The sequence below is a fragment of the Lepeophtheirus salmonis genome, chromosome 14, assembly GCF_016086655.4.
Source record: "Lepeophtheirus salmonis chromosome 14, UVic_Lsal_1.4, whole genome shotgun sequence".
Classification (NCBI taxonomy): Eukaryota; Metazoa; Arthropoda; class Copepoda; order Siphonostomatoida; family Caligidae; genus Lepeophtheirus; species Lepeophtheirus salmonis.
In genome coordinates this window covers 13962168-13988156 of record NC_052144.2, presented here as the reverse complement: position 1 = coordinate 13988156, position 25989 = coordinate 13962168, and the positions used below count along the sequence as shown (strand labels likewise).

General features: G+C 33.9%; 6 protein-coding genes across 10 annotated transcripts; 2 read left to right on the top strand and 4 right to left on the bottom strand.

The window, feature by feature from the left end:
* Window positions 1–4624: 4624 nt before the first annotated feature.
* LOC121128880 (lipase maturation factor 2) lies at window positions 4625–7076 on the bottom strand. Its single transcript, XM_040724474.2, is given in 4 exon segments — window positions 4625–5270; window positions 5333–5795; window positions 5798–6573; window positions 6650–7076. Coding segments are annotated over 4 exon segments (1920 nt in total). The 5' UTR covers window positions 6945–7076; the 3' UTR covers window positions 4625–4884.
* A 14-nt stretch (window positions 7077–7090) lies between these two features.
* On the top strand, window positions 7091–10289 carry LOC121128878 (actin-binding protein IPP). 3 transcript variants are annotated; one of them, XM_040724472.2, is made up of 5 exons: window positions 7124–7315; window positions 7591–7787; window positions 8178–8678; window positions 8736–9371; window positions 9430–10289. In XM_040724472.2, exons 2-5 carry the CDS (start codon window positions 7593–7595, stop codon window positions 9808–9810), a joined length of 1713 nt encoding a protein of 570 aa, XP_040580406.1. In that variant the 5' UTR covers window positions 7124–7315; window positions 7591–7592; the 3' UTR covers window positions 9811–10289. The 3 variants fall into 3 exon arrangements, with proteins under 3 accessions (XP_040580405.1, XP_040580406.1, XP_040580407.1); XM_040724473.2 differs by having other exon boundaries at window positions 7125–7295; XM_040724471.2 differs by having other exon boundaries at window positions 7091–7787.
* Window positions 10290–12135: 1846 nt separating this feature from the next.
* LOC121128882 (uncharacterized) lies at window positions 12136–14434 on the bottom strand. Of its 2 annotated transcripts, XM_071893329.1 has the most exons (5): window positions 14327–14434; window positions 14127–14232; window positions 12946–14039; window positions 12750–12879; window positions 12136–12679 (listed from the first exon to the last, which is right to left on the bottom strand). In XM_071893329.1, the coding sequence occupies exons 2-5, from the start codon at window positions 14182–14184 to the stop codon at window positions 12255–12257; spliced, it is 1707 nt and encodes a 568-aa protein (XP_071749430.1). In that variant the 5' UTR covers window positions 14185–14232; window positions 14327–14434; the 3' UTR covers window positions 12136–12254. The 2 variants fall into 2 exon arrangements, with proteins under 2 accessions (XP_071749430.1, XP_040580410.1); XM_040724476.2 differs by lacking the exon at window positions 14327–14434 and having other exon boundaries at window positions 14127–14306.
* On the bottom strand, window positions 14378–19156 carry LOC121128881 (uncharacterized). The gene is made up of 7 exons (XM_040724475.2): window positions 18758–19156; window positions 18574–18698; window positions 18352–18488; window positions 18206–18277; window positions 15267–18143; window positions 15096–15185; window positions 14378–14592 (listed from the first exon to the last, which is right to left on the bottom strand). Exons 1-7 carry the CDS (start codon window positions 18905–18907, stop codon window positions 14531–14533), a joined length of 3513 nt encoding a protein of 1170 aa, XP_040580409.1. The 5' UTR covers window positions 18908–19156; the 3' UTR covers window positions 14378–14530.
* Window positions 19157–19368: 212 nt separating this feature from the next.
* On the top strand, window positions 19369–20879 carry LOC121128883 (dynein regulatory complex protein 9). 2 transcript variants are annotated; one of them, XM_040724478.2, is made up of 3 exons: window positions 19369–19732; window positions 19823–20037; window positions 20096–20879. In XM_040724478.2, the coding sequence occupies exons 1-3, from the start codon at window positions 19505–19507 to the stop codon at window positions 20760–20762; spliced, it is 1110 nt and encodes a 369-aa protein (XP_040580412.1). In that variant the 5' UTR covers window positions 19369–19504; the 3' UTR covers window positions 20763–20879. The 2 variants fall into 2 exon arrangements, with proteins under 2 accessions (XP_040580412.1, XP_071749431.1); XM_071893330.1 differs by having other exon boundaries at window positions 19369–19735.
* LOC121128884 (LHFPL tetraspan subfamily member 2a protein) lies at window positions 20775–24178 on the bottom strand. The gene is made up of 6 exons (XM_040724479.2): window positions 23270–24178; window positions 23057–23205; window positions 22330–22577; window positions 21821–21982; window positions 21607–21755; window positions 20775–21532 (listed from the first exon to the last, which is right to left on the bottom strand). Exons 2-6 carry the CDS (start codon window positions 23193–23195, stop codon window positions 21484–21486), a joined length of 747 nt encoding a protein of 248 aa, XP_040580413.1. The 5' UTR covers window positions 23196–23205; window positions 23270–24178; the 3' UTR covers window positions 20775–21483.
* Window positions 24179–25989: the final 1811 nt, after the last annotated feature.

The following is a 25989-nucleotide window of genomic DNA, read 5'->3' as shown; positions in this document are numbered from 1 at the left end:
AGGCCTACGACTAATATTGGAGTGCATTTTTTATCCATCCGGGATTACCCTCCTTTAATGTATTCGTTTTTCCTTCCCCCTTGTTCTCTTACTTCTCTTATTTTCTTGTATGTATATATATGTGTAAAGTGCAGTCTTTTACCTCGTTTTAAGTATAAATAGTCGTGTATTTTATGTATGTATCAGAGTAGGTTATTGTGTTAATAAGAATATAGATGTTCCTGTAAACAACCTTTGTTTTATTCCTCCACGTATTTCCTCTCCTCATTTCTCACGGTCATCCTGGATTCCTTGGTTTAAATAGTTTGTGTCTCCTCAACCTCATCAAGACACAACACCCCCACTCCTTTCAGCGCTTGTAGATGTCGTAGACTGTGCTTTTTGGATATCCGAGCATCTTCTTGATGTACACTGGACTGTATCCCGCGCAAGCAAATTCGATGATGGTGTTCCTCCGGATCTCCTCCCTCGTGAATACTTGTCTTGAATTAAATGCTTTCCATATTGTTCAGGATGTAGTTAAAGATGGTCCGGATTTACCTGAACGACTCTGTATACTAAATTGATATTCGGTACTTGGCAACACCATATTGTCGATATGTAGAATCGACTCATCGATGACGCAATTCCCAGCTCCCATAAGATAGATATTTTACTATGTAGTCCCTCCCCCTTGAATCTCTATGGTTAATACATGGTTGTGCAGGAAAGTTATCTAAGCATTGTATTAACGTTATGTAATGGTTAAAACCAACTTTCAAATAACGTTGATCGAACGTTATCTCATAGTTGTTTGGTGGTTAAAACAACTTTCAAATAACGTTGATGTAACGTCATTTAGTTGTGTAATGTTTGAGCTCAACTCCTTCTAACCCTATTGTAATGAAAACACTTTCTAATGCACAGAATATTACGTACCACAATATTATACTTTATTAAATTAAAATATTAACATCATATACAAGTACATATAACACCAAGACTGAAATAATTATAACTTATGTATTCATAAAAGAATAACACATATATATATTAATATAATATAAATAAGAAATAAAAAGAAGATAATCAAGTGCCGAGTGTTTAATATGGTGTTTCAAGGCCCAGTGTTGTAAAAAGTTATTGAGTGAGTTTTGCACTTCACTATCCTCAACGGTAGAGTCATTAGAGAACTCAATAGTATTTATATCTCCAATAATCATCATTGTTAGAGTCCCGAATTCTGATAGATTCTTGTTGTTTCGGTTCAAGCTGTTCAACGTTGGGGGTACATTTTTTTCTTGTAGCATTTCTCTTCCCATTCCATTTCGCACAGATTCCATCTGTTGACAAACCCTCTTCCACTTCTTGCTGTAGGCTTGTCTGGCTAACCGCTCCTGACTCATTGTCCATTGATGGAAAATTCGTAAAAATTAACTCAGAATAATAATTTACCTTATAAATATAGTTGTAGAAAAAACATATTTTTTCAATAACTGCGACCCTAATGTAATAACTTAAACAATAACGAGCCAAATACTGAAGGAAATTAGGGGATTTATAAAAAAAAAAAGTAAGCCGAACAACCCTAGGTAATCTCTTCTTGAAAAAAAAGTGCTCCATTTTACATTCATTTCCAGATAGCTCTTGTCTTTTATGAATTATGAATGATGGATCTAAAAAATAGCTTCAAAGTGACAAATAAATAGTGCAGAAGTTTATTAAACCGATTACAATGATTGAACTTTATTTTGATAATTATTAGAATTAAATATTATTTACTATTATTAAAATCTGTTAAAGAATTAACTTTGATAATTATCAAAGACAAATGAATCCTAGATTATGAGCGTTTCATAAACATTTCCATTTTCGACATTTTTCGTCCTTTTCTTGGATTATTCTTCATTTCAATCAACGGAATTATTAAAAACTGATATTTCCCCCCCTGAATTAGTGTAGAAAAAAGTCATTTTAATCATTTTTCCTCTATCTTTCACCCAAGCAGATAATCATATAATAATAGGGCAAATTTCTAAATTTGTGTAGTTACAATTTTCTCCGAATTGGTTGCTCAAATCGAAAAATGGATGCCCGACATGGATTTAGCACAAAAAAATGAGTAAATTACAATAGTTTTTAGCAAATGCACAATTGAGCAGTATAAACTTGTGTAGTCGTTCGTTATATCATATCGTCGATTTTGGGTTTGATACTTTAATCATCATGATACAAAGTTATCATAACTTAGCTTTTTTGTTATTTTAATAACCGTGGAACAACGTCATAATAACTTAAATATGATCAGTCAATGTTATTACTTATTATTAAGTTGTCTCATGGCTACCAAAAGAACGAAAAATTTATAACCATGAGTCAACGTAAATATAACTTATAAGGTTAGTTTCTAGTAAAGTTCTGACCAACCTTTATTTGACCATATTCTTTCATTAATATTACGTTATGTGTTGACTGGGTATCAACTTTGAATACTCCATAACTACCTTTAAGAAGTAAATCATGTGTTCAAATGACTCAGATCTAAGGTCATTGACTTTTTAGACGGATCTCTCATTGGACCCAAGAATTTCGTTGAATCTAAACACAGGCTTTGTTAACATAGAAGACAATCTCATAATTTTAGTACAACCGATTTTGGGAACTGTTTATCTCCTTGCCACTTTTCTTTCGAGTCTGAAGACTTGAATAAATCGTTGAGCGAGATAATATCCACCAACATCCCAAAATACCTTCCTAGACGAAAATAGAATTACCAATTTTACTCGATGAGATTCCAACGTGGGATGCCAAACTAATTCCATATAATATTTTTTCTTCCATAACATGAGCTTTACCTGCGAGAGCCCCGGAGAGCAAACGCTTCCTCCTTGACTTAGTCCTAAGTAGAAAGTACCGAGTTTCAGAACAAAATTCTGCTGCATGATGAATCACTCTCACTGATTTTCCTCTAATCGTCAAAGGTTAAAACATCTCCACTACTGGTCGTTTAGTCCCAGAATCTACAGACTCATCATCCACGGAAGTATGGTTGAGAATATTTGTTGCCTATTGGTATTTCAATCAGCATCTATATGAATCGAACCTCAGCCTCTTTCCCTGCATATTAGAGAATGATTCAATAAAATTATCTTTAAACTCAAGACTAACCCTTGATAATTCCAGGCGAAAATCATGTCCCACGACATTTTTTTTTCTTCCATTAAAAAATAATTTAATCTAAAATAAACAATCATACTCAAGAAAATCTTTAATGCCAAAATAAAACCGTCCTAACTGAACCGAAGAGAACAGAAAAATAAAGTTATATGCGATGATGGGATATATCATGTATCCGATGCAACTTCCTTACATTATAATAATTAGATTATCTGGTACAGGGAGTACTATAGTACTCCCTGTCTGGTCATAATTTTTTTTAGTATTAATTTAGTACTGTTCTTTGGACCGAATAGGATTTGAAAGATAACACCATTTTAAATTGTATATTTCTTTCCCAAACTTTTATTTCTCTTATATTCTTGTTATGGTCATTTAATAATGAAATAAATTGATCTTATATGAGGTCAATTCAAAAAGGAGCTGTATTCTTGAAATATTGTAATGGCCTTACAACCATATCGAGGTTTTTATTAATGGATGACTTTTGAAATTATAGTTTAGGCTTTCAGCTATCATATGAGATATTCTTACACTTTCAAAATTTATTCTTCTTGGAGCTATGAGCTTCTGAAATAAAAAAAACGGGTTTCAACTTTAAACTAAGTTGACTCGAGTTTTAAACATGATAAATTTATTTTAAAAAAAAGTGTTTTGGAATTTTTTAACATTATACTTTTAAACATATTTATATTATTTATCAATATCTTCAATAACAAGCGCAGAAAAAAGCTTTGAATATTAAAAATTAAAATTAATTGATTTCTTCTGAAACCCCTGAAGGTGTTAGAGAAAAATTAAGACCCTTTTTGGAATAAAAGGATAAAACTATATTATTTTTATATTGACATTTTGGGTGTTGAACACCTTAAGTAGTTACTCCCTTCACTTAAGTTTTTCTTTATTTATATGAACACGCCCAAGGTGGATGCGTTATCTTGTGGTATATTTTTTTATTAGTTTGTTCTCGCCCTATTGGCGTAAAATACCGGCCATAATTATTACGGGAATATATGCGTAATGCCCAAATCCTAATTTGGATAGGGATGGCCAGGAATATAATCTTATTTTTTTAGAAAATAAAATGGCAAAATTTCTTAGGGAAACATTTCATTTACGGGTATAACATTTTTATATTTTTAAAAGATCATCATTTCTGTCAAATACCATTAATTTTAGAAAAATTTTGTTTAATGCGGGACCTTTCTCGACTTAGTTTCTTTGGGAGGGAGTTTTTATGAAAAAACAGTTTTGTCAGAATACTTTTTTAAGCTATATTTTTTGAATGACGACAAAGGATAGTATTAATTTCAAATAGTGACCAAAAAAACTGCATTTTTTTCGAAAAGAAGATAGTACCTTCCCCTTATGTAGTCATGGGCTTGTGTGTGGGGTCTCTTTGAAAGCGGGACCACTGACGCTGCAGTGGTCTAATGCTAACTCTGGAAATGATAAAACATTATCGAACTTTAAATTATTAATATAGAATATTTGTATTTAATTCAGCTACGAAATGTTTAAAAATATATTAAACATTTATTTATGAACTACAACTGAGTAAATGTTAGCACAATATATGTACAGATCATAGCACAAGCGAAGAGGTGATGAAGATGAGAAGACTCCTACCATTAAAAATAAATCAAATAAATACTCATACATATAGATACTAACAAGTTATGTATAACAGATCCATCATAATTGATAGCAATGATTAATTAATTATCCTCAAAATATTCGGATCCAACCAAATACGATTTTAGATATGACAGGTAAATACAACATGGATAAAGTCCAAACGACAATGTGAGGCTCAAATTCATTCGTTCTGACCCTTAACCAATTTAAGCTCTTTTTCAAACTTTGATTTGTGCGCATTTCTGTGACTTGCGGACTTGAATCGATTTTATCCAAATAGTTTTTGATAGTGGGCTCGTCAATTATATTAATGAATTCAGGATCGATTAATTCTCGTGTCCACCATTGCTTTGTTATGTCTTCAGAGCTAGTAGTAAAGTGATAATGATAGAGATGCGCTTTTAAATACTTGGGAGGAGCCCTTTTATCAAAGGGATTGTTACGTCTATCTAAAAGGTCTAGAACAGTGCGTTGACCTAAAATATAACCCATCATCACATTAGTTTATAGTCGCATATTAGAAAAATAAGAAACATACCTTGTAGAAAACGATGACACATCGTGACGAACCATCTATCGAGATTAAACTTTCCTTGGAGAGCAATGAACCACATTTGCCAATCAAGGCGTGGTTGATGTGGAAGAACATATCGAGGCATTGCAGTTATATTTCCAGGCTTATAGAGAAACTGATATTCCTCCCAATTTTGTCGATCATCAGATCCCAAAATAACAACTTCAGGCCTACCTCCAACACCTGTCATTCGGCGAAAAAGCCCATATGAATTCACAAGATGAAAACTATCTAACCTATCTAGAATAGTTGTATCCATTTGTGCAATAATTGGAGGCATTATTGCCCCATCAAGCCCACCAACGAACACGGGCACACTTTTAATAAAGATACCCGCAGCCATAAGACCATATATTGATCCCCAATACAAATTTTGTAGGAAAGTGAAAAACCCCTGTTTAAGGGAATTAATGATAAGAATGATCATCTCCAGAATAGAAAGAAGAGAAAAAAAAATGCGGCAACGGCTATTCCAAAAGAAGTTGTAATGGCTATGAAGTGTTTAAGCTCTTTCAGTTTAAATTGAATCTCAAATTCGTATTTGTCATTCATAAAGTAATAGACAAATCCAGTGACTAGACTCAGAATTACAGAAATATTGAAGCAACTAAAAACAAATCTGACCAAGAAATGCCTTTTCGTTCTTAAAGCTTTATTCCACCAGGAGTCATCAGACAAAGAGATGCACAATGCCATAAAGAGGAAATTGAAGAAGTTATAGTTCCCCGTTACCATAATTATTATCATGAGAAATATTTGTTGACTGTAAGAAAATCTTCGTAGGCCCACAGTAGGAGCATAAAAAAGGAACGTCATGGGAATTTCAATCATGAATGTCCAAGCCACACTGAATTTATGAAAGCTTTCTGGGAGTAAATTAAATGTAAACCAAGAAGCAGGTGTGGGTATACACTGAGATTCATAGTGCAAAGGCATGGCCGTTAAGTTCCACCATGATGGACACTCTGACGTTAATTTGACAAGACCATTGGCAAACATCATACGAAACAGGAGCCAACGAACACATTCCATATTCAAACGATCCCAAGGCCTGCTCTTTCCGTCTTCACGGAAAGGTGCAACCAGGATACATAAAAACCCCACTTCCAATAGTAAAATATCCCATTGGAACCACAGAAATCTTCCCCCCACTTGATATAAAGATAAATACAATATCCAATTGAGGAGAAATCCCATTTTCCCACCTGGAACGAAAGAAAAGAGAGAATGACATCCCATCATCATTCTTATGCTTCCCCATGGATTTGCCCTCATACATACCCAGGAAGCCTCTAACAAAAATAGAAACACAGGAGATAAGAGTACCCACGATGCACATGAGATCCAATGAATGCTCATGGCTGATCCCAAGGAGGTCCACAACGAGCCAAACCAGTGTTGGTCTATCCCAAAAGGAGTCCGAGCGACCATCGTTGTTCTTATGAACAGGAGACACTCCATTCTTACCGTACAGGCCCGGTATCTGAATGTAGAGTGATGTAAATGCCATAGCGTAGCATGACGCTACGAGACGGAGAAACAAGCTCCGGGTTAAGGACCGGGGACGGATCCACATTAGAAATGAACCAAATAAAGGCCAGATGGGGATTCCAGCCAGTAGAATCTCTCTATTTTCTATATATTTACTTCCCTTTTTTTGATTGGAGGACAAGTGACAACCACATTCGGCCTCACATTCGGAGAAGGAAAGAGAGAAAAGGCAATAGGAGAGAGCGCACGCTCTCTCCTATTGCCTACTTCACTAAATAAAATGTCAGAGTTAGGACAGAATATTAATATATAAATTTAGAATATATATATATAAATATCAAGAGCTCCTTCTAGTTCATTTTAGATAGAATTTAGACTTCCAGCTTCCTCAAAAAAACACTTACTAGTTATTGTCTTCATTCTTCATCTATTCCTTGTTGCTTTTACTTATTATTAGTACATAAAAGGATCCTTTTTTCCTTGCATCTCTCATTTTGTTTCTGTTTGTCACTCTCTCTCTCTCTCTTTGCTTTTCCCTCTTTCTCTTTGTTCCCCTGTCACTGAGAGAATCCTCTCCTCAGTTGTTGAACAATCGACCTTCCGTACTTTCACTAGGTCTGGATCGAATTGTCATCCTCCTTTGTCCAGTTTGCAATACGAACTATTAACTCAAATCCTTCTATTTTCCCTTCCAAGGATCCTTTTCTTGTGACTCTTTATTTATTTTATAGCAATGAAGGAAAAAGAGCCGTATGCCCAAAGACTTTTGAGTAATTTGAACGCATTACGGTTGGAAGGGACCCTCTGCGATGTTGAGATCCTCTCTGCAACGGAAGATGAGTTTGTTTACGCTCATAGAAGTGTTCTGGCGGCGGCAAGTCCCTACTTCCATGCCATGTTTAATGGGGGACTCGCAGAAAATAACAAGGCTAGTTCCAAATATATGATCAATAATAATATTTCCTACACTTTGATATATTAATTCGTAGTTCGAATCACTTCCAATTCTCTTCACCTTATTATTATGCCATGTTTTTTTTCTAACAAATTGTAGCTTAAAATGAGTCCCGGATGTGTAAGATATTCCATGAGAAGAGAATTCATGGAATGTCCAAAGCATCACAAGAAGAATATGAAAATGATAAATAAATAATTAATAAGATGTCCAAAAGTAGGAAGGCCTTAAATGTGCCCATGCCCTCCCATTAGAAGGATATATGCATGCATCTTTAATATCCTAAAAAATATGAAGATATCAAAATAGTACATAATTATAAAACAATGACTAATTAATTAATTATATAAATACGTTGAACAGGAAACAATTGTTTTACGATCGCTTGATGCCAACACTCTAAGAGGATTAATTGGTTTTATATACTCTGGATCTCTTCCACTCAATCACGAAAATGTCCAGGAAATCCTCATATCAGCAGATATGATCGGATTGCCGGAAGTTGTGAACCTATGCACTGACTACTTGGTTTCAGAAATGGACTCTTCCAACGTTATTAGTGTATATTTATTTGCCTCAGATCATCATTGCCTGGATCTCAAATCAATCTCCGAACGATTTATTTTTGAAAATTTTGTGTCTGTATCTAAAGAATCAGAAGAGTTTGCTACTTTATCCAAAGACATTTTACTTTCGTTTTTGAAAAGTGAGAATCTACGTGTTGACTCCGAGACTCAAGTATTTATTGCTGCGATGGATTGGATCACTACTGATATTTCCAAGAGGCGACGCTTTGTCTTCGATATCATCAAATATATTCGCTTACCATTAGTGCCTTTAACTTTTATTGATTCATACATTCAGGTAATTTAAGCATACCTATTTTCTTGTAATGTGTTTAATAATTAATGAAATCCTTAGGATACTCCGGACATATCCTTAAAAGTGGCTTTAAGTTCTGTAAAGAGGGATATGATAAATGGAAAAGGGAATTTGGTGTCATCTTTGTCTCCTATCCCAAGGGAAGCAGCAAAAAGAAACATATATCTTATCGGAGGTGGAAGAAGAGAGATCCGTTCGGCTTGGACACGATCTGAGTTTACTTTTCATACTGTTGAAATGTTTGATACATTTGCATCAAAGTGGAAAAAGGCAACTACAATGAAAGTCGGAAGGATTTTACCTGGGTTAGCCATTCTAAATGGAAAAATTTATGTTTGTGGGGGAGAGCTGGAATCAGAAATTTTTGCTAATGGCGAAATTTATGATCCCATTCAAAACTCTTGGTCAAGTATGGCACCCATGACCATTCCTCGGTGTGAATTTGGAATGACGGCTCTAAATGAATTTATTTATGCATTTGGAGGATGGGTTGGTGAGGACATTGGTGGGAGTATAGAGAGATATGATCCTCGATCTAATCAATGGACGGTGATTGCCGAAATGCTTGTACCTCGCTTTTCTATGGGCATCATTTCATATGAGGGTTTGATTTACATTGTTGGAGGTTGTACAAATACACGCATGCACATGCAGGAGCTTGTCTCATTTAATCCAGTAGGTCGAAATCTCATTCATTTTCAAAGGTCTTAAATCATTATTGCATTACTTTAAGGAAACGAATGAATGGACCAATCATGCAAGTATGTTAGTGCCACGGTCACAAATGGGATGCGCAGTACTGGAGCATCACTTATATGTAGTGGGGGGTACAAATCGGAAAAATGATGTCCTTCAATCCGTTGAAAGATATTCATTCAATGAAAATAAATGGGAGGAAATTCCTCCAATGTCAGAGCATCGAGCTAGTCCATGCGTAGCAGCTGCCAATGGGAAGCTCTACGTTTTTGGAGGTGATCAAATCAATGATGTCAATTTCTATAGATCACGCACCACAATTTCCTCCTCAGAAGTATTTGATCCCGCTACAAACTCTTGGAAGGAGTCAGTTAGCTTGCCTGAAAGTAGATCGGAGGCTGGTGCAATTGTTTTGTAAAAATAATAGTTAATTATCATCCCTATAAATACTTACGAATGATGCAAAACCCCATGCCACCCCCAATCCAACTCATGAAAATGAAAGTTGATCATAAAGTACATAATATAGTTTCAAAAGCACTTAAATAAGTTTTTAAATCAACTTCTCAATTTTTATTTTTTTTCGTTGTTCATGTGAACATGTATTAATTTCAGTCATTATGTTACATTTGTCAAATTCTAATTAAATTAATTATGTATATCTCTTCTTAAAATATAATTCCCTACAAACAATAATAGTTATCATTATTTCCCTTGAGTGATTTTATGTTTTAAGAAATTTAATTATAATTTTATGAATAACAATTATTACTATATTTATTTTACATATTATACAGCTTACAGTTGGTTTAATATGTATTTTTATAAAAGTTTTAAAATTAAGTTACCAACACTAAAACTGTGGATTCCTTTTTAAAAATATAGTATTATAATTTATAAGAATATTCATTGAATTGATTAAAATATGATTAGGTAATTATATTATCATATATTCAAACCTGTATGATGAATGAAATATTCCTTGATGAAATATACCCTAGTATATGTTGAAATGGCCAAAGTTGGGCAAGTTAATGCAACTTAACTTAGATAACTTAATAAGTTAAGTTAATTAACTTTAAACTTAACTAGTTAATTATTCTAACTTTAACATAACTAGTTAATTTTTTAAACTGCATTATTTTAACTTAACTTGATTCAGTTAATTAGTTAAAGTTAAATTAATTTTTTATTCTCACTTGAAAAAATAAATAAATAATCTTAAATAACGGTTTGTTCTTCGATAATTTAGTTAAACATTGTGTCGACACTATTTGTTTTATCAAACTTTGGAACTGGGCGATTCCACACCAAATCGTTTTTATATTATCTCCGATATAATCTTACATATAGTTTAAAATTACATCTTTGACCTCTTTGATTAATTAGTTAATTTCTCTTGCATTGCTTTTTCACTCCGAAACAGAAGCTGCTCGGAGTTTGAATCTATATTTTTTCTTGATCGTTCAATGGATGTAGAGAAAATCCCAGACATAGAGACCGACAGAATAATTTTTATTATAAAGCTTTGATAAATCTCTCAATGGTCTAACTGAAATCGTTATTTTTTAATATTGAAATTAATTTTAACTTAACCAAGGTTGGGTGAGTTAATTTAACTTAAAGTATTCTTAAGTTAATTAACTTTAACTTAACTAGTTTATTTTCATAGAAATCGAAATTAACTTTACTTCAACTAGTTATTAAAAAATAAGAAATAATAATTAACTTTAACTAAAATTTAAAACTAAAAATATAAGTTAACTTGTCCATCACGGAAAATGTTATTTTTTTTTTATTTTTTTTTTGATAGAAATCATAATATTAGGTCATTCTAATCGGGAGCGAGCTAGGATTTTTCTTTTAGGGGCTGAATATATTTTCAAACTGTCCCACTGACCTCTCAATTTTATCTGACTAATATGTGTTGACAATTTTTTAAGAAAATCAAAGATAGGGCCTTTCATTTTCCAGAAAAATAATAAAAACCCTTTCTTAATACATTTATAATTTGGTCCATTTTTTGAAGTTTTTTCCCCTAACTTGTAACAAGATTTAAACTAATGACGTTATTATACAATGTAATATCCAAAATTTCCGACTGACATTCCATTCTTTCTTACTCTAATACTCCATGATGGATCATCCCCCTGCACCGGCCCTGATCATGAATTAGTAATCCATGCCTTGATTATAATTGAAAGGAAAAAAACCTAATTTACATAACATTGTAATGCAATTTCATTAATCTACTTATGGCAGAAATGAATGTATAAGGGTTGACATAAATAAGGTAATGAACAAAGGAATATTAAATAAAATTTAATTAAGTCTTCACTTTACTCTACTAATATTATCTTGAATTACTTTTCCATTGAGGAAGCTATAATTAATTGCAAATGGCGTGAGTATACACAAATCCGTATAATTTTGAGATTAAGTAATTACAAGGAAAACAAGTGAAAAATAGAAATGGCAAACAAAATAAACTTTTTGCCAAAACTACTTATAATGTATTACATGACGCTCAGAATCTATAATTAACTATCTCGAATGACTATATCTACCTAGTTATAATTATTTACAAATGACGTCAATATTAAAAGATAAATTTAATTTTAGGAAATATCAACACTCGAACGAAAATTCCCAAGGTTTTACTTACAACAGTAATTTGAAGTTTAGTAATTATAGGATTTTTTTAGGGGGAGAAATGGCCCCAAATGAAGAAAAGAAAAATTAATTAACTATAGAATATAATAGACGTATATATTTTTCAAATCAGATTATTGTTATTTATAAAAAGATACTTGGCACTAACGTATTTTCATTCGATAAAAGGATTTTTGAATTACCATATCATCACTTAAGAATAAGCTTTATTGCTTCATATTGTCTAGCCAGTCTTTGCTTACAAAAATCGTAAAATTCTAATTCTCGAGTAAAATTTCTATTAAGTATATCAATGATTTCAGAAGGAATAACAGGCTTTAAATTATTGATTATTCTTTTATCTTTTATTCCTTGGTTTGAGTGATATAATTCCACAGCACCAGGGAAAAGATTTGGGAACTGATTTTCAAAGACAGTGAGAGATTCATTGAGAGCTTCAATAACCCCAACAACTGGATAAAATCTTTCCACATTTTCCTTTGCTTTCTGCAACACTGCTTTAGAATTGAAATCTGCACAGTAAAGCTCATGACCGCAAAATGCCATCATTTGACTTCGATGATCCGGGTAATCAACATTTGACGTACCTTCTATAAAATTGCACTCATCGTCATCTGAAAGAAGAATATATTATTTATTGAGAATATTTGGATTAATGTCGCAATATAGAATATGTATCCATACTAGGATCTAAAACACAAGACGGAAAATCTTTTCTTAAATACTTTGAATCTGGCAAAGGCTCTTGTGGAAAAGTTTGGATCCGTTCAACAATGTTCCATGATGCTCTTTGATAATAAAACCAAGATATAACCTAAGAAGATATGATTTTATTAATGAAATTATAACTATTAACAACCTGATAATTCTGATTATTTACCCTCTCTATAGGATCTCGAACCATGTTAATATAGATTGGTGTCCAACTATAGCCATATTTAGTAAAGTCCACAAAGTTGTAATGTCTGACAAACACTGTTGGTTTTGTTTCTCTATCAATTATACTCAGAAAGTTTTTAACTGCATCATAGGATTCCATAAGAAACTCTACAGGACGCTTGTCGATTTGAACGTCCACACCCGACTCAGGCTTTAATGCAACAAGAAGTTGTGTTATGGATTGACTCCCCGTCTTTGCCACACGATTAAACATATAGATATTGTTGGAACGAAGGAAAAGCCCCATGACTGAATCAATATCTCTAATAATAACGGGGAGAATAAGGAATTTGCGTGTCTTTTCAGATACAGAAAATTGGAGTTGTTGTACACAGTTCTCCTCTTCAGAACTTATTAATTGTACGTCCTCTTTAATCACTAAAACGGTGTCGTTCTCCAGACTACCTAAATGACCGCCTTGGAAACTAGAATTGAGATAAATGATTTTATCTTTTTGTAGTACACCCTTTTCGTCAAAATACACATATATCATTCCACTCGTTTTAAAATCATTTGAAAATATCCAACACCAACCCGAGGGATACCCATTTATATAGGTACCTACAAATTTGAGCTTGTTATTGGGGCCATAAATTCTAGTTTTACCATGAATAACTCCATGAACAGATCGCCCCTCCAAAAAATCACCATTAGAAAATTGTACTCGAACTTTCCCTTCAGGATAGCCCTTAACAAAACTACCAGAAATTGACTTGACATCCGCATTAATGTTAATACAAAAACTTTTCTGATCTAATGAGTGAGAACTGTCCGAGTTTACGGTCTGATAGTTGCAATAACCACGACCAATTGGCCGTCCAAGAGAGTCAAACTTAGTATTCGTAAAAAAGCTACGAGGTATACAGGAGTGAAGTCCTTCTTTATAAAATGCAAAGGCTTTGGTTGTAACCAACTCATCGGATACTTCTTGACGACACATCAATGCCACATTTTTGTTCTGATGAGAATTCAACCAACCAATTAGATGGTGAGGATCATAGCATGGATGGTCCGCCGCTTGGCCCAGGGAAATCACTTGGGGGAAAAAAACAAAAAAAAAGATTTAATGTAGCTGTAAATGAATCCCGATCGCGTATTTGAAGAAAAGTAGGTACTACTCACTCATAGCAATGAAGAGAAAGCCACGGAATCCCATTGTGAATCTACTACTCCAGTACATCAATGTCAACGATTAACTTCAAACTAAACGTATACTACCGCATCCGCACTACGATGGAAATTTTATATCAACAACAGTTTTGTTTGGTTTCAAGCAAGGTACAACTTGACATGTAATGCTTTGTACATAAATAACTACCTACCTATATTTCATTTATTTCTAATGACTTAAAAAAAAGAGTAGATACACTAACTAGGATACTTGAACTTGTATTAATTCTGCGAAAATAAGACAATACAGCATATTAATTATTATATACATAACATATAAGTAACTAATTAATATATATAATTTAATCATGTTTTACATTGCAAAAGGAGAAAAGCTTATTATTCTTAATGAAAATTTACGAGGTCATTTTTTTAAGAACCGCAACGTTTCGCCTTGTTCTTGGGATCACAGATTTTTCTATAAGAAACGAAAAATTTGAAATGTTATATTAGATGTTTCATAAAATACTAATTAATATAATTATTACAAGCACATTTATTTACATTTGGATAAATATATATATAGTGCCTATCAATAGCACAATATGATTTGGAAGAAATAAATCAAACTGACTATAACCGTGTAGGAGAAGGATTAAAACGCAAAATGAATTTAAATTTAAGAGTCATTGAACTTTTACTGTAAATTACTCCTTTCTCCAAGTAAATTTATGGGCTGGGAGGGAAACAATAGATAGGAAGAAGGCAGAGAGTGTACTTCTTGAATATGTGTAATGTTTATAACATATCAAATATTCAAGCATGTAAATTTACATATAAGACAAAAAAATGTTAACAAAATTTCAAATTCAAACCAATTTACTTTTTCCTTTTCAATCATCCTTTTCTTCCCCCATTTTGGTTGAAAGATAAATATTTTAATAAAGAAAGCACTAGAATAAACAGCTTAAAATAAATTACCATTAATGAATTTATTGGAGGTAAATCTTGATTTTTTTCTTGATTGCTGTTCCTCAAAGTTTTCTTTTGAACTGCTTGGACTACTTGAACCTAGAAAAAGCAGAGAGAAAAAACATAAAGTAAAATCCCTTTTATCCTTATTAATTAAATAAAAATGGAGAAGAGACAAACCTTTATCATCACTGTCTAAAGAGGATGGACTAGTTGGTAAATCAGTGTCCAAATAATCATGACCGAAATTAGGTTTAATAATTAAATTTAATGCGTGCTTAGTTGAGACAATTTCTCCATCGTCGTAATCAAAGAGATCTGATGAAAAAGTCATAAGTGATTCTTGATTTGAGTCAAAAAATACACTTTTCATCTCTTGAGTCCATAAATTAGTTTGCAAGAAGCTTGATTTAGGTTCTAGGGATGGAGGCAAAAGTTCTGTTGACTCAAACCCATGGAAGGGATTTGAAGGCCATAATGTTGGCTTATCTGAATGTATTGCATTCATTTCCCTCTCCAATTCATCCCCGTCTTTGCTGTTTCTTTTCGCCCTTTTCTGTTGAAAGCTACGACTGTTGCACTTTTCTTTATTAATCTTACGTTTAAGAGAAAACTTATCCTCGCTCAAAAAATTCCATTTACTCTTGCCTTTAATGGCTGAGGGCTTTGTAAATGTCATCAAGCCAACATCCTCAAACGGGACGCTCCAGTCTTTTAACTTGCATTCCAGCCAATAAGGAGGCCGATGTACAACCTTGGGATTACCTCCATAATGTTTTTTGAGCAGGGCAGCTACTCTTTCAGGATCAGAGAGACCATTGATTGAAATGATTTCATTATCATCTAATTCTGCAGCATCTAAATTATCTTCGTCTGTCTGAATAACCTTTTTAAGCAAAGATGATCGCATCTCTAAGGAATCTAAGCTCTTATTCAAAAATCCGTGGAAAGAATTTTCATCTTCACGAGTAGAATTCGTTCTCGAACGCTGAGACTTGAATTCACAACCACTACTACTGGTACTACTTGTTCTTCTTCTTCTCATTTCCATCACAACATCCTCTTTTTTATAAGATTTTGATTCCCAATCCGTATCATCATCATCAGAATCCGTTTTACACACTCTTGAAAACTTTTCATGTTTCTTTTCTAACCTTTTTCGTTCCTTTTTCATATGTTCTTCTTTCTGTTGTTCTTTTAATTTCCTGGCTCGGGCTTCCTCCAAACGACGCTTAGAATCAGCAATGTCATTCTCATGTTGTTTTACTTTGTCAGTTCCTGGCTTGGATACGGGTATTTCAGGATATATCTTAGCTCGATCAATTATCGTAGCCGAAAACTTTTCGTGCCCACTTGGTAGTTCCTTAATGTGTTTAATGGGGGCTTCTTTACTAGACTTTGTTGCCGAATCACTATTTTTCTTGACAACGGGATTGGGTTTTACAGTGGGGATTGAAACCTTAGGTACTGCATTACTTTTTGGAGACATGGAACTGGAAGGTGACTTGACGTTGCTGCTGCTGCTGGTGGTAGAACTATTATTTGGGGAGCCAAAAGTGGGAGGTGTCTTTGATCCCCAAGAAAGTGGAGATTTTGATGCACCAAAGGATGGTAATGGAGATCTACTACCAAATGAAGACAAAGGGGATTTACCCCCGAAACTAGGAAGGGGAGACCCACCCGCTGAAGAGCTTGAAGTAGAACTAGGAGGTCTATGAAGTGGAGGCTTGGGTTTAGGTGCTTTAGGAGCGAACATGTCAATATCCTTGAATTTGTCAGACTTAAGCGTGATTGCCTTGTTTACTTTTTGCTCAATTTTTTCCATTTTCTTTAGGTCCTTCTTTGATTTTTCTTTGTGTTTATCTTTATTATTGGAAGATGAATGAGAAGAGTGTTTATCGTATCTTTTATTATCATCTGAATCTCTATGTCTGGATGACTTGTGGTGATGCTTATGATGATAGTGATCTTCCTTGGAAGTTGTCTTTTTGTTATTGCTTTCATCCGTCTTGGATGATGATTCACCTGTTTGAGTCTTGGATGATCCTGATTCTCGATGAAGACTATTATTATTCATTGAAGCTTTTGAGTCATCTTCATCTGAAGACGTTTTGTCGGCTTTATTGTTATCCCATTTCTTGGCCTCGTCGTGATCATCCACCTTTTTCTCTTTGTCAGTATGACTACTACTATCATCACTAATGGGCGACATATCCGTGTCAGTGAGAATGGATGGGGGGTTGTTCATTTCGGGAACAACTTTTGTTGAACCCCGTTTCTTTGCACCATCATGCTCATCATCTTCAGTATGAAATTCTCCTTCATCTGAATCCTCCTTGCCTAAAGAGGCTTCAGCCATTTTGGCAAGTATTGCTTCCCTCGCCTTTTCAAGATCCTCTATGTCAACATCAGATGACTTTTCATCCGAGGATGGACAAGGTAAATCCGTATCCGAAATATCGGAATGCCCAGACGACGACACAGGTAGTGGGGGAGGAGGGTGATCTAAAGGAGGCGGAGGTGGGGGTGGAGGGAGCGGAGGGGTACCAATATCCGGACTTGAGCCGATGGGAGAGGTCAATGGGGAGGGAGGTCTCTTTAGAAATGGAGGTGGGGGCAAAGGAGGAGGTGGACTAAGGAGTCCGCTTTCAGAACTTGGCGTGTCTGGAGAGTCCTCAGGAGGCGAAAGATCTGCAAGTTCCGTATCACTTACAGGGGACATACTACCCGTAGGCAAAGGTGGTGGTGGAGGCGGGAGAGGAGGTGGCGGCGGAGGTTCTTCACGGAAGTCACTGAGTTGAGGAGGTGGCGGCATATACATTGGAGGAGGTGGAAGGGGTGGTAAGGGTGGAGTATGAGGACTACCTGGATCGTCATGATGGTCTCTGGGCAATGCTGGAGGTGGGGTCAATGGAGAAATGTTTCCTTGAAATACAGGAGATTGGGATTCTTTTTTCCTTTCTGGAGTTAGTGGAGAGATATGACCAGCTATATTAGGAGATGAGGATTCAGATTCCTCAGCCCCTTTCTTCTTTTTATCATCCTCATCAGAATTGTCTTAATTAAATATTAGAAATAGATAGATATAAAAATGAGAGATATACGAGAGATTTTCGTACCCTGGACGGAATGCATCTCAATGTCCTCGGAAGAAACACTGGAGGCCTTTTCCTCGTTTCCGTTTGTCAGTTCTAGGGTTGGGGGAAAAAGAGAGATAGAATGAGGAAGCGAGAACATTAGAAATGGAATGGAATCCCATTCGAACCTGGATTGTTGGAGGGTTTCTCCACTCCCAAAATGTTGTACATCACATATTCCACCTCCGGCTCAATCACTGACAGAATCTTGGGATTCACCACTTGGTCCACAATGCGCCGCACACCATTTTCCATGATCCCGGAGCTAAAAGATAGTGAAATTGCGCATTAAATCAAAAGTGTGAGAAGGAGGAGGCCCAAGGCCACTCCAACACCCCAAATTCAAATACTCTTCGATATGTTTGCGGAGCTGATTGCGAAGCACATTTTTATTTTGCGTGGGCTTCCATTGCTGACGGTCCAGGAACTTGTTGAGGGAATTGCTCACGCGCTGACGCAGATTCTGATATCCCGGCTAAAAAAAGAAACCCCAACATAAGGTGACAACTCTCCAAAGACCCGCACTAAACTTACTTTCGTGTCCACTTCCGCCATACAATCCTTGCGAAACTGGTCAAAAGTACCCTGGGACTTCAATTCATCCACTATCTTTTGGACCAGCTCCGGATCAAGCAATTGCGTCGTGGATTCTCCAGACTTGATCCCACTCACTCGAGACGTCATCTCTTTCACTTGCTACTCGGATATTCAGAGTTGCGTCCCCAGAGGCCAGATCTGATTGAGTCTCCTTTGATGCTCTTGTCTTTCTCTATTCAGTATTCTGTTATTTCCTGAGTCTCTTCCACTTTTCTTTCTTTTTCTTTAACATCCTGACGTCATCGAGGAGCTGCTCAGTCTCCTCAACACCGTTTCAGTAGGAATCTAGAGGAATGAACAAACAAGGAGAATTCACATTTCACAACCAAGCTGCCTAGCTGCTAGAGAAAAGAAAAGAAAAGGAGAGCTAGAATTAAACATTCAACTCTATGTATAGCCCACACCAGCCCGCCTCAGAGTCCTTTTCCTCTACACTCTACTATAAATCCTTCCACTTATACTAGACTATAATTAATTATTATATACACAAGTCTAGTTCTAGCTACCCATTTTATAATTTTGCTAATTTAGAAATTCCTACTCTGACACCTCTTTATGATACATGAATAGTCTTTAGTTATAGGATCTAGGATTCCAACATTTCCTATACCTATCTGTATATCAACAACAAATGCTAGATCCGATTAAATATTATTTAATCGATAGTATAAATATAGAAATTATATGATTACCATACATAAATATGTAATGGAGAGCAAGTCCAAGTTGAAAACGCTTGAATGCATTCTTATGCAGTCCATTCTTGAGAATGTTGTGGATCAATTGGCAGTTGTGGGGGGAACAATGATTCATCCCTCCGAACTAGATGAGGATTGGGCATCTATTCCTCATCCAAATGCTACTCAAGAAGATTTAGGAAGTCTTTTGCGCAAAGAAAATGAGCTTTTTCAAGTAGTACTCTTTTTTTTTTTTTTCTAATAAATATGGGTTAATCTTACTAAAATAACATTTTAACTTTTTTTCATACATTTTTTTTGAAAGAAAAAATTAAGAAGTGCACAGTTAGACCCCAGTTTAACGGATGATGCCCCAGCCATAAAAGCATATTCTATACAAAAAGTATATAGAGAAGTTCGGAATGTGCAAATGATGTTAGAAAAGACAATACAAGAATTGAAAACTCGGGGAACAAGTACTACTCTCAAAAGAGCAGTCCATCAATATAAGGAGAGGATGAAAGAAAAGCGAATGATAGGGTATTTTGTACAAGGTTTGATTACTAAATATGAAACTCACTAAGAATACATAATTTAGATACAAGGCAAAGTCCATTGGAAATGAAATCACCAATCTAAGGTACAAAATAGTAGAAGCCATTAAGACAACGGATAATCTATTACTTTCGGAGAGCACCAAAATTGCACAGCTGAAAGATCATTTACTGGACGTCCGTAAAGTCTGCAAAATCGAACAGGATTTTATGTCCCAATATTTTTTTCAGCACGAGAGCCAATATATACGAAACCTTAAGACCACTGAAAAAGAGTTGTTAAATGAGAAAAGCAAAGTGAAGGAGGAGATAGAATATGAAAAAAAGGTCACGGCTGAAATAGAAGAATGTCTTAGAGGGAAATTAAACACTTTGACTAAACTCCATAAGACTTGGTGTCTCAGATTACAGGTGGATGTTAAAGTCAAAGATGAGGAACTTCAAAAGTTAAAAAAGGCCCGGATTCAGGACCAAAGTACTTATAAACTCGCCCTGATTCGTTTGAAAGAAATCACCGAGTTTGTTGAGAATGACAAAAAGAATCTGGAGAGAAGCCGGTTGGAAAAAGAGCAATATAATATGGAAATCCGTGCAATTATTCGGATTCAGTCATGGTGGAGGATGTCTATGGTTCGAAAAGGACTGGGTCCTTATAAAAAAAGGAAAAAGCGAGTTCAAGATCACTCAGTTTCACTCAAAAAAGGAAAATGATAAAAACACTAATTAATCATGTTAATACAAGCGTATTTGTATTTAATTTAAACTTTTAAAAATATAAGTATTATTGAAGAACACTATAGAATATAAATTCTTAGATTAAACATCAAATATATATATATATATATTATAGTTGAATATATAAGATTACAATACATTTAATAATACTCCCAAATTAATTTCTCCTTCATAAAAAACAGTGGTAAGAGATAATTTTGTAAATAACATGTACTACGAAAGTTTATCGAATCAAGGCTGGTCAAATATAATTTAGCAAAATAAACAAATTGCATTAAATCCGAGGCATTTGACACATTAAAAAATGATTATATTCATGAAATCGTAGTTCGTACTTCATAAAACTCCTTGATTGGACTAGAAAAAAATTAATGAGAAAACAAAAAGTAATTTTTAATTATTTCATTTTTAAACGTCATAAAATGCTTGGTTGACGACAGAACGTTATTTTTGAGTTTTTGTACAATAGAAAAATATTAATATCAGTAAAATAGCAGAGTTTGTGTTTATATCCTTTTGAATATAGGAAAATAGGGATATTAAAAAAATAATGTAGGTAAGCACTAAATTTTTAAATAGCAATGCTTAATGAAATCATGTGTTACATATATATACCCTGGGCAATAATGCAATAAATAAAGTTGGCATTTATTTTTTGTACAAAAAAAGAGAGCGGAAAATAAGAACTCCACAATATTTACGGTAAGCAAATGCAATGGTCTCCTTGATTTTCGCGGTCCACGCACCTAAATCGGAAGTATAGTGTTTAGAAGAGGAAAAAACAACACCATTTTCAAATATATTATGTAAAAGGACTCACTTGAGTGTTTTTGTGGACCTATATGCCCAAATAGCCAGAGAAGAAGAGAGAAAACAGCATACAGTGCCTGCAACAGCAAGCCAAAATGCACTTCCAATTTTACAGTCTGGTCCCAAGAAAAATGGCTCAGATTGGCCACCACAATAAGACTGAAAAGTAAAAAAAAATCCCAGATTTGTTTTTAGATCCACGGAATAAAAGGATAAATACTCACGTTACTAACTTTGGCAGAGCCCCATCCAGCAGGATAAGCTACAAGCCCGAGGATAAACAGAATCGATGCAAAGGTTTGAATGGAACCACAAATAGTGAATACAGAGCAGCATACACAGCTTCGGCAGCAAATGGTCATTAATGCAAAGAAGTCAGTGATGATCTGAAAAGCAAAAGGTTTTTGTGAGATTATACAAACTTCTGTGATTATTACTATTCATGCTAATAATTTTTAAACTCATTATCAGTTGAATTTAAGATAATTTTGTCCTTCATATAAAGGCTCTTTGTAATGTGGGAATGCAAAAAATATGTATATCTGTTAGTTACAAAAATACGGATAAATTTACAAAGATATTAGGAGAAGCTACTACGGATCCGAATAAGTATAGGCACTTCCCCTTCTATCTCAATCGTAATATGTAGAAAGGGAACTTATTTGATGATGAAAAGTACCGTACAAAATGGCAATCATCATCTCATGATGTGTAATATAATATTCTCGCTTACCATAAATGCCAAACCAATGACAAAGCAAATGATTGCACCTCTCCAAGCATGCGGGTATGCGGATTCACTCATATCCAAAAATACTTTATCGATATTTTCCCAGTCAGGGATACATTCTCCTTCGAAAAACTTCTTTCCTTTAGGGATCTTACAATCGATGAAGAGTCCTACATTCCTCTCCAGAATATCTTTTATATTCCCACTAGCAACAGAGTTTCCTAAACCTATGGCAGTACTGAGAAAGTCATCTATGAAGGAAAAAGAACTACGGTCAACATAGGGATGAGGAGGTTATATAAGAGTTAGTTGTAAAGCCTTTCTTTGAAGGGGTAGACATTTAATTCATTTGTCTTCGCGGCGTGTCATAAATGTGATAAGTTATATGTAATTAATTACTCGTTCAAATTTTGATTTAGGTACTGTACTAATTGTAACTATGTAGGAGCCGAATAAATTATAATATAATTAATTTAAAAAAACTACGAAGTAAATTACTCTCAAATCCAAGTGAAGCTAATTCTATACAATTACATAAATATAAAAAAAAGTTTTTTACAAAATTAAACAAAAATATATAGAAAAAGATGGGAAAACGAGGGCTGATGGGGGAAAAAAGAAATAATATTTATATATATATTATTATTTCTATAAAATAAAAAAAATGGAAAAAGGCGCCGTCTCAATGAACGCAAAGAGAGAAACAAAGTCATGGATAAACGCTACAAACCCGAAGTAGAGAGGTTGGTTGTTGAGATCTTCCCGAGGAGCCACTTATTCGTGAATAGTGAAACGAGAATCATGAGGGTTCCAGCCAAGGACATGACGTACCAAAGAACCGTTCTCACGGTTACGATTATTTTACACATCCTGGAATATCTATAAAAGGTGTTGTGGCATCAAGATTGATTCCGTGTGGATATTATAGAGATAAATTACTCACCAATAATTCAGAGAGGACGATGAGTTGTGCTAAATGTTGTAAAATGAGAAACTCAGAAGTTCTTTCTCTTTCTTTCTCTCTTCCCTTGCTCTTTTGGGAACATTCACTTCTCAAAATGTGTAGAAGGGGGGGGGATATGTGTTTTAGTTTTTTCTTTTCTTTTTTTTTCCCTATCGCCAAAAAAGTAGCTGGGGATGATGTGAGTTTGTTATATATGGTGTATATATAAATAAAATATACACAAGAGATGACAACAAAGATTAGGGATGGACCGTACCTTTTACTTCTTCCACTATGTATACTTTAATAAAGGCTCGAATCAAACATAGTATACATTATAAAATAGTCGTAATATCACGAGAGATCACTCTTTTTGTATACTTGTATTTAGAAGTATAATAATAACTAAGAAACATGGAGTGAGGAATGGATTTTATACCTGGCTAAACTTGCTTCGACCCCCTCTGCTCACTCCTATGCACTTCATTCGAATATTACTTAAGTTCTTATTATATCAATTATATTATATTATTTGCGAACATGATCTGAAGCTGACCTCATAAGAGGTCTCTCTAAATATAGATAAATTTTATTGCTTTAAAATTTAATATGTCGTTTGCAAGATGCAATTTCTGTAGAAATTGTATAGGGCGATTGTACAAGTGATCATCTCATAGCACCTTATTTATTTACATAAGTCATTTTAATAACCAACGATTCATGGATGTTATCTTTTCATTTTAATCTATTAAAATCACACATTTATTATACATTTATGCAGCATTAATATAACTGTAAGAATTTGAACTTTAAAAATCCACCACAGACAGTAACTTTTCATTTATTAATTAGTCTTTATCCTTTCACTATTCCGTAGTGTGTTCTCTAAATCAAGTAGTTAAACACTACAAATTGTCGTCATCAAAATAGTCAAAAATTAATCGAACAGTATATTGACAATAATCTAAAGAATATTCAATGATTGCATTATCCTAATTACTTTAAATTCTTCATCTCATTTTTAACTTATACAACTCAATAGTGAGTCTTTAAGTCTTCTTCCGAAAAAATAAATATATAAATGAATGTAAGTAGCTATAAAAAGAAAAGTAGAAGAATCCATATTGTAAATAAATGGTGCAGCTCCAAGCCAACTTCCCATGCAGGAGACATGAATGTGATGTCGGCCTCAAAGATAAGAGGTTGAGTGATGCCTAAGAATTCAACTTTTTTCTCTCATATTTCCTCTTTTTAAGCGATCGGCATTATGACCTAAAAAATTTTTTAGATCTGATATATTACGTAATAAAGTCACAGTGAGAGGGAGTGGCCTTCGAGCCAAGAAGCATATAATTATAATATATAATCATTTAAATAACTAACGATGTACATACAAACAATTCGTAGCAATTGTCTCGGTACTATCGCATTCATCACACACAGTCATTGAACAAGTTTCAAAATTACACATTCTCAATGGATATAAATACATATATATTATGTATTCAGTATTATAAAATAGCATGATGAAGAATAATAATAAAAAACAAAACGAATCACAGCAATAAAGAAGACTCACGTATATGGTTACGATTTCCCTGCATGAAAAATTGACAAACCCTTTATTAGTTCAAAACAAAGCATTTATAATAAAACGTCAAAACAGAGCAAAGTGCCACCATAATGATCAATTTTACTCTTTCCTAGTAAACCACAAATAAAAATAAATCGTAATTTTATCAGTACATAATGAATATGTCTATATACAGGGACGTCCGCAGGGGGTGGTCTGATGTACCCCCCGCCTGCCCAATTAAGGAATTTTAGCTTTTTACTAGAAAATCTAATTTTTTTTAATTAATTTTTTATGAATAGCTGTGAATTTTTGAAATTTTTCTCCAAAAAATTTAATATTAAAAATCTATTTTTCTGATGTACCCCCCGCCTGCCCAATTAAGGAATTTTAGCTTTTTACTAGAAAATCTAATTTTTTTAATTAATTTTTTATGAATAGCTGTGAATTTTTGAAATTTTTCTCCAAAAAATTTAATATTAAAAATCTATTTTTTAAATTTTTTGTGAACAGGTGTGGATTTTTGAATTTTTTTAGAGAAAAATTTCCAAAAATCGATAGCTTTTTTATAGAAAGTTAAATTTTGTTTTTCAAAAAAATCCAAAAACTAAGCCCCTCTAAAAATATAATCCTGCCGACACTCCTGATATACATACTATACAAGTAGAATTTTTCAAAACGAAAACGAAATTAAACTTGTTTTTTTTTCAATACTTGTATAATTAATGGCAAAAAACGACAAATGTTAGAATAGATAAAAAATATGGTTCATAAAAAAAAATCATTCAATGCATTCTGTCAAAAAGTTAGTCAAAAAGGGTCATCTTTTGTATTAAAAAAAATAAGTCATTCACAATTTCTTGATAAAAATGAAAATGTAACTTCGAAAAAAACACTATGAGCAAGACTCCCTTACGACGTTACTTTTATTGTATCACGCAACCTTTCCTCTAAATAGAAATATCTGATAGTTAGCCAAATAAGTCAATCAAGCCCACTGTTATTTATCTTTACGTACTCAGAGAGAATTGTTGTAATATTATTTCTCCATAATTTTTTAAATCAATTACACATATATTTTTTATTATATTAAAATCCTAAATAACATTTCATTTGATACTGTATTAGTATCATATCAAAATAGTAG

Excerpts from the sequence above, each read along its gene's own strand:
- LOC121128878 (XM_040724471.2), top strand. The coding sequence starts at position 7,593 with ATGAAGGAAAAAGAGCCGTATGCCCAAAGACTTTTGAGTAATTTGAAC. Across the intron at positions 7,788-8,177 it reads GACTCGCAGAAAATAACAAG|GAAACAATTGTTTTACGATC; the intron begins GCTAGTTCCAAA and ends TACGTTGAACAG. Across the intron at positions 9,372-9,429 it reads AGCTTGTCTCATTTAATCCA|GAAACGAATGAATGGACCAA; the intron begins GTAGGTCGAAAT and ends CATTACTTTAAG.
- LOC121128882 (XM_071893329.1), bottom strand. The coding sequence starts at position 14,184 with ATGTACTGGAGTAGTAGATTCACAATGGGATTCCGTGGCTTTCTCTTC. Across the intron at positions 14,040-14,126 it reads CTTTCTCTTCATTGCTATGA|TGATTTCCCTGGGCCAAGCG; the intron begins GTGAGTAGTACC and ends TTTTCCCCCAAG. Across the intron at positions 12,680-12,749 it reads GTCTTGTGTTTTAGATCCTA|ATGACGATGAGTGCAATTTT; the intron begins GTATGGATACAT and ends TTCTTCTTTCAG.
- LOC121128881 (XM_040724475.2), bottom strand. The coding sequence starts at position 18,907 with ATGACGTCTCGAGTGAGTGGGATCAAGTCTGGAGAATCCACGACGCAA. Across the intron at positions 18,278-18,351 it reads GAAACCCTCCAACAATCCAG|AACTGACAAACGGAAACGAG; the intron begins GTTCGAATGGGA and ends CCCCAACCCTAG. Across the intron at positions 15,186-15,266 it reads TTTAGACAGTGATGATAAAG|GTTCAAGTAGTCCAAGCAGT; the intron begins GTTTGTCTCTTC and ends TGCTTTTTCTAG.
- LOC121128883 (XM_071893330.1), top strand. The coding sequence starts at position 19,505 with ATGATTACCATACATAAATATGTAATGGAGAGCAAGTCCAAGTTGAAA. Across the intron at positions 19,736-19,822 it reads AAAATGAGCTTTTTCAAGTA|AAAAAATTAAGAAGTGCACA; the intron begins GTACTCTTTTTT and ends TTTTTTTGAAAG. Across the intron at positions 20,038-20,095 it reads AAAGAAAAGCGAATGATAGG|ATACAAGGCAAAGTCCATTG; the intron begins GTATTTTGTACA and ends TACATAATTTAG.
- LOC121128884 (XM_040724479.2), bottom strand. The coding sequence starts at position 23,195 with ATGTGTAAAATAATCGTAACCGTGAGAACGGTTCTTTGGTACGTCATG. Across the intron at positions 21,983-22,329 it reads TCATTGGTTTGGCATTTATG|ATCATCACTGACTTCTTTGC; the intron begins GTAAGCGAGAAT and ends TTTGCTTTTCAG. Across the intron at positions 21,533-21,606 it reads AGGTCCACAAAAACACTCAA|GTGCGTGGACCGCGAAAATC; the intron begins GTGAGTCCTTTT and ends CTTCCGATTTAG.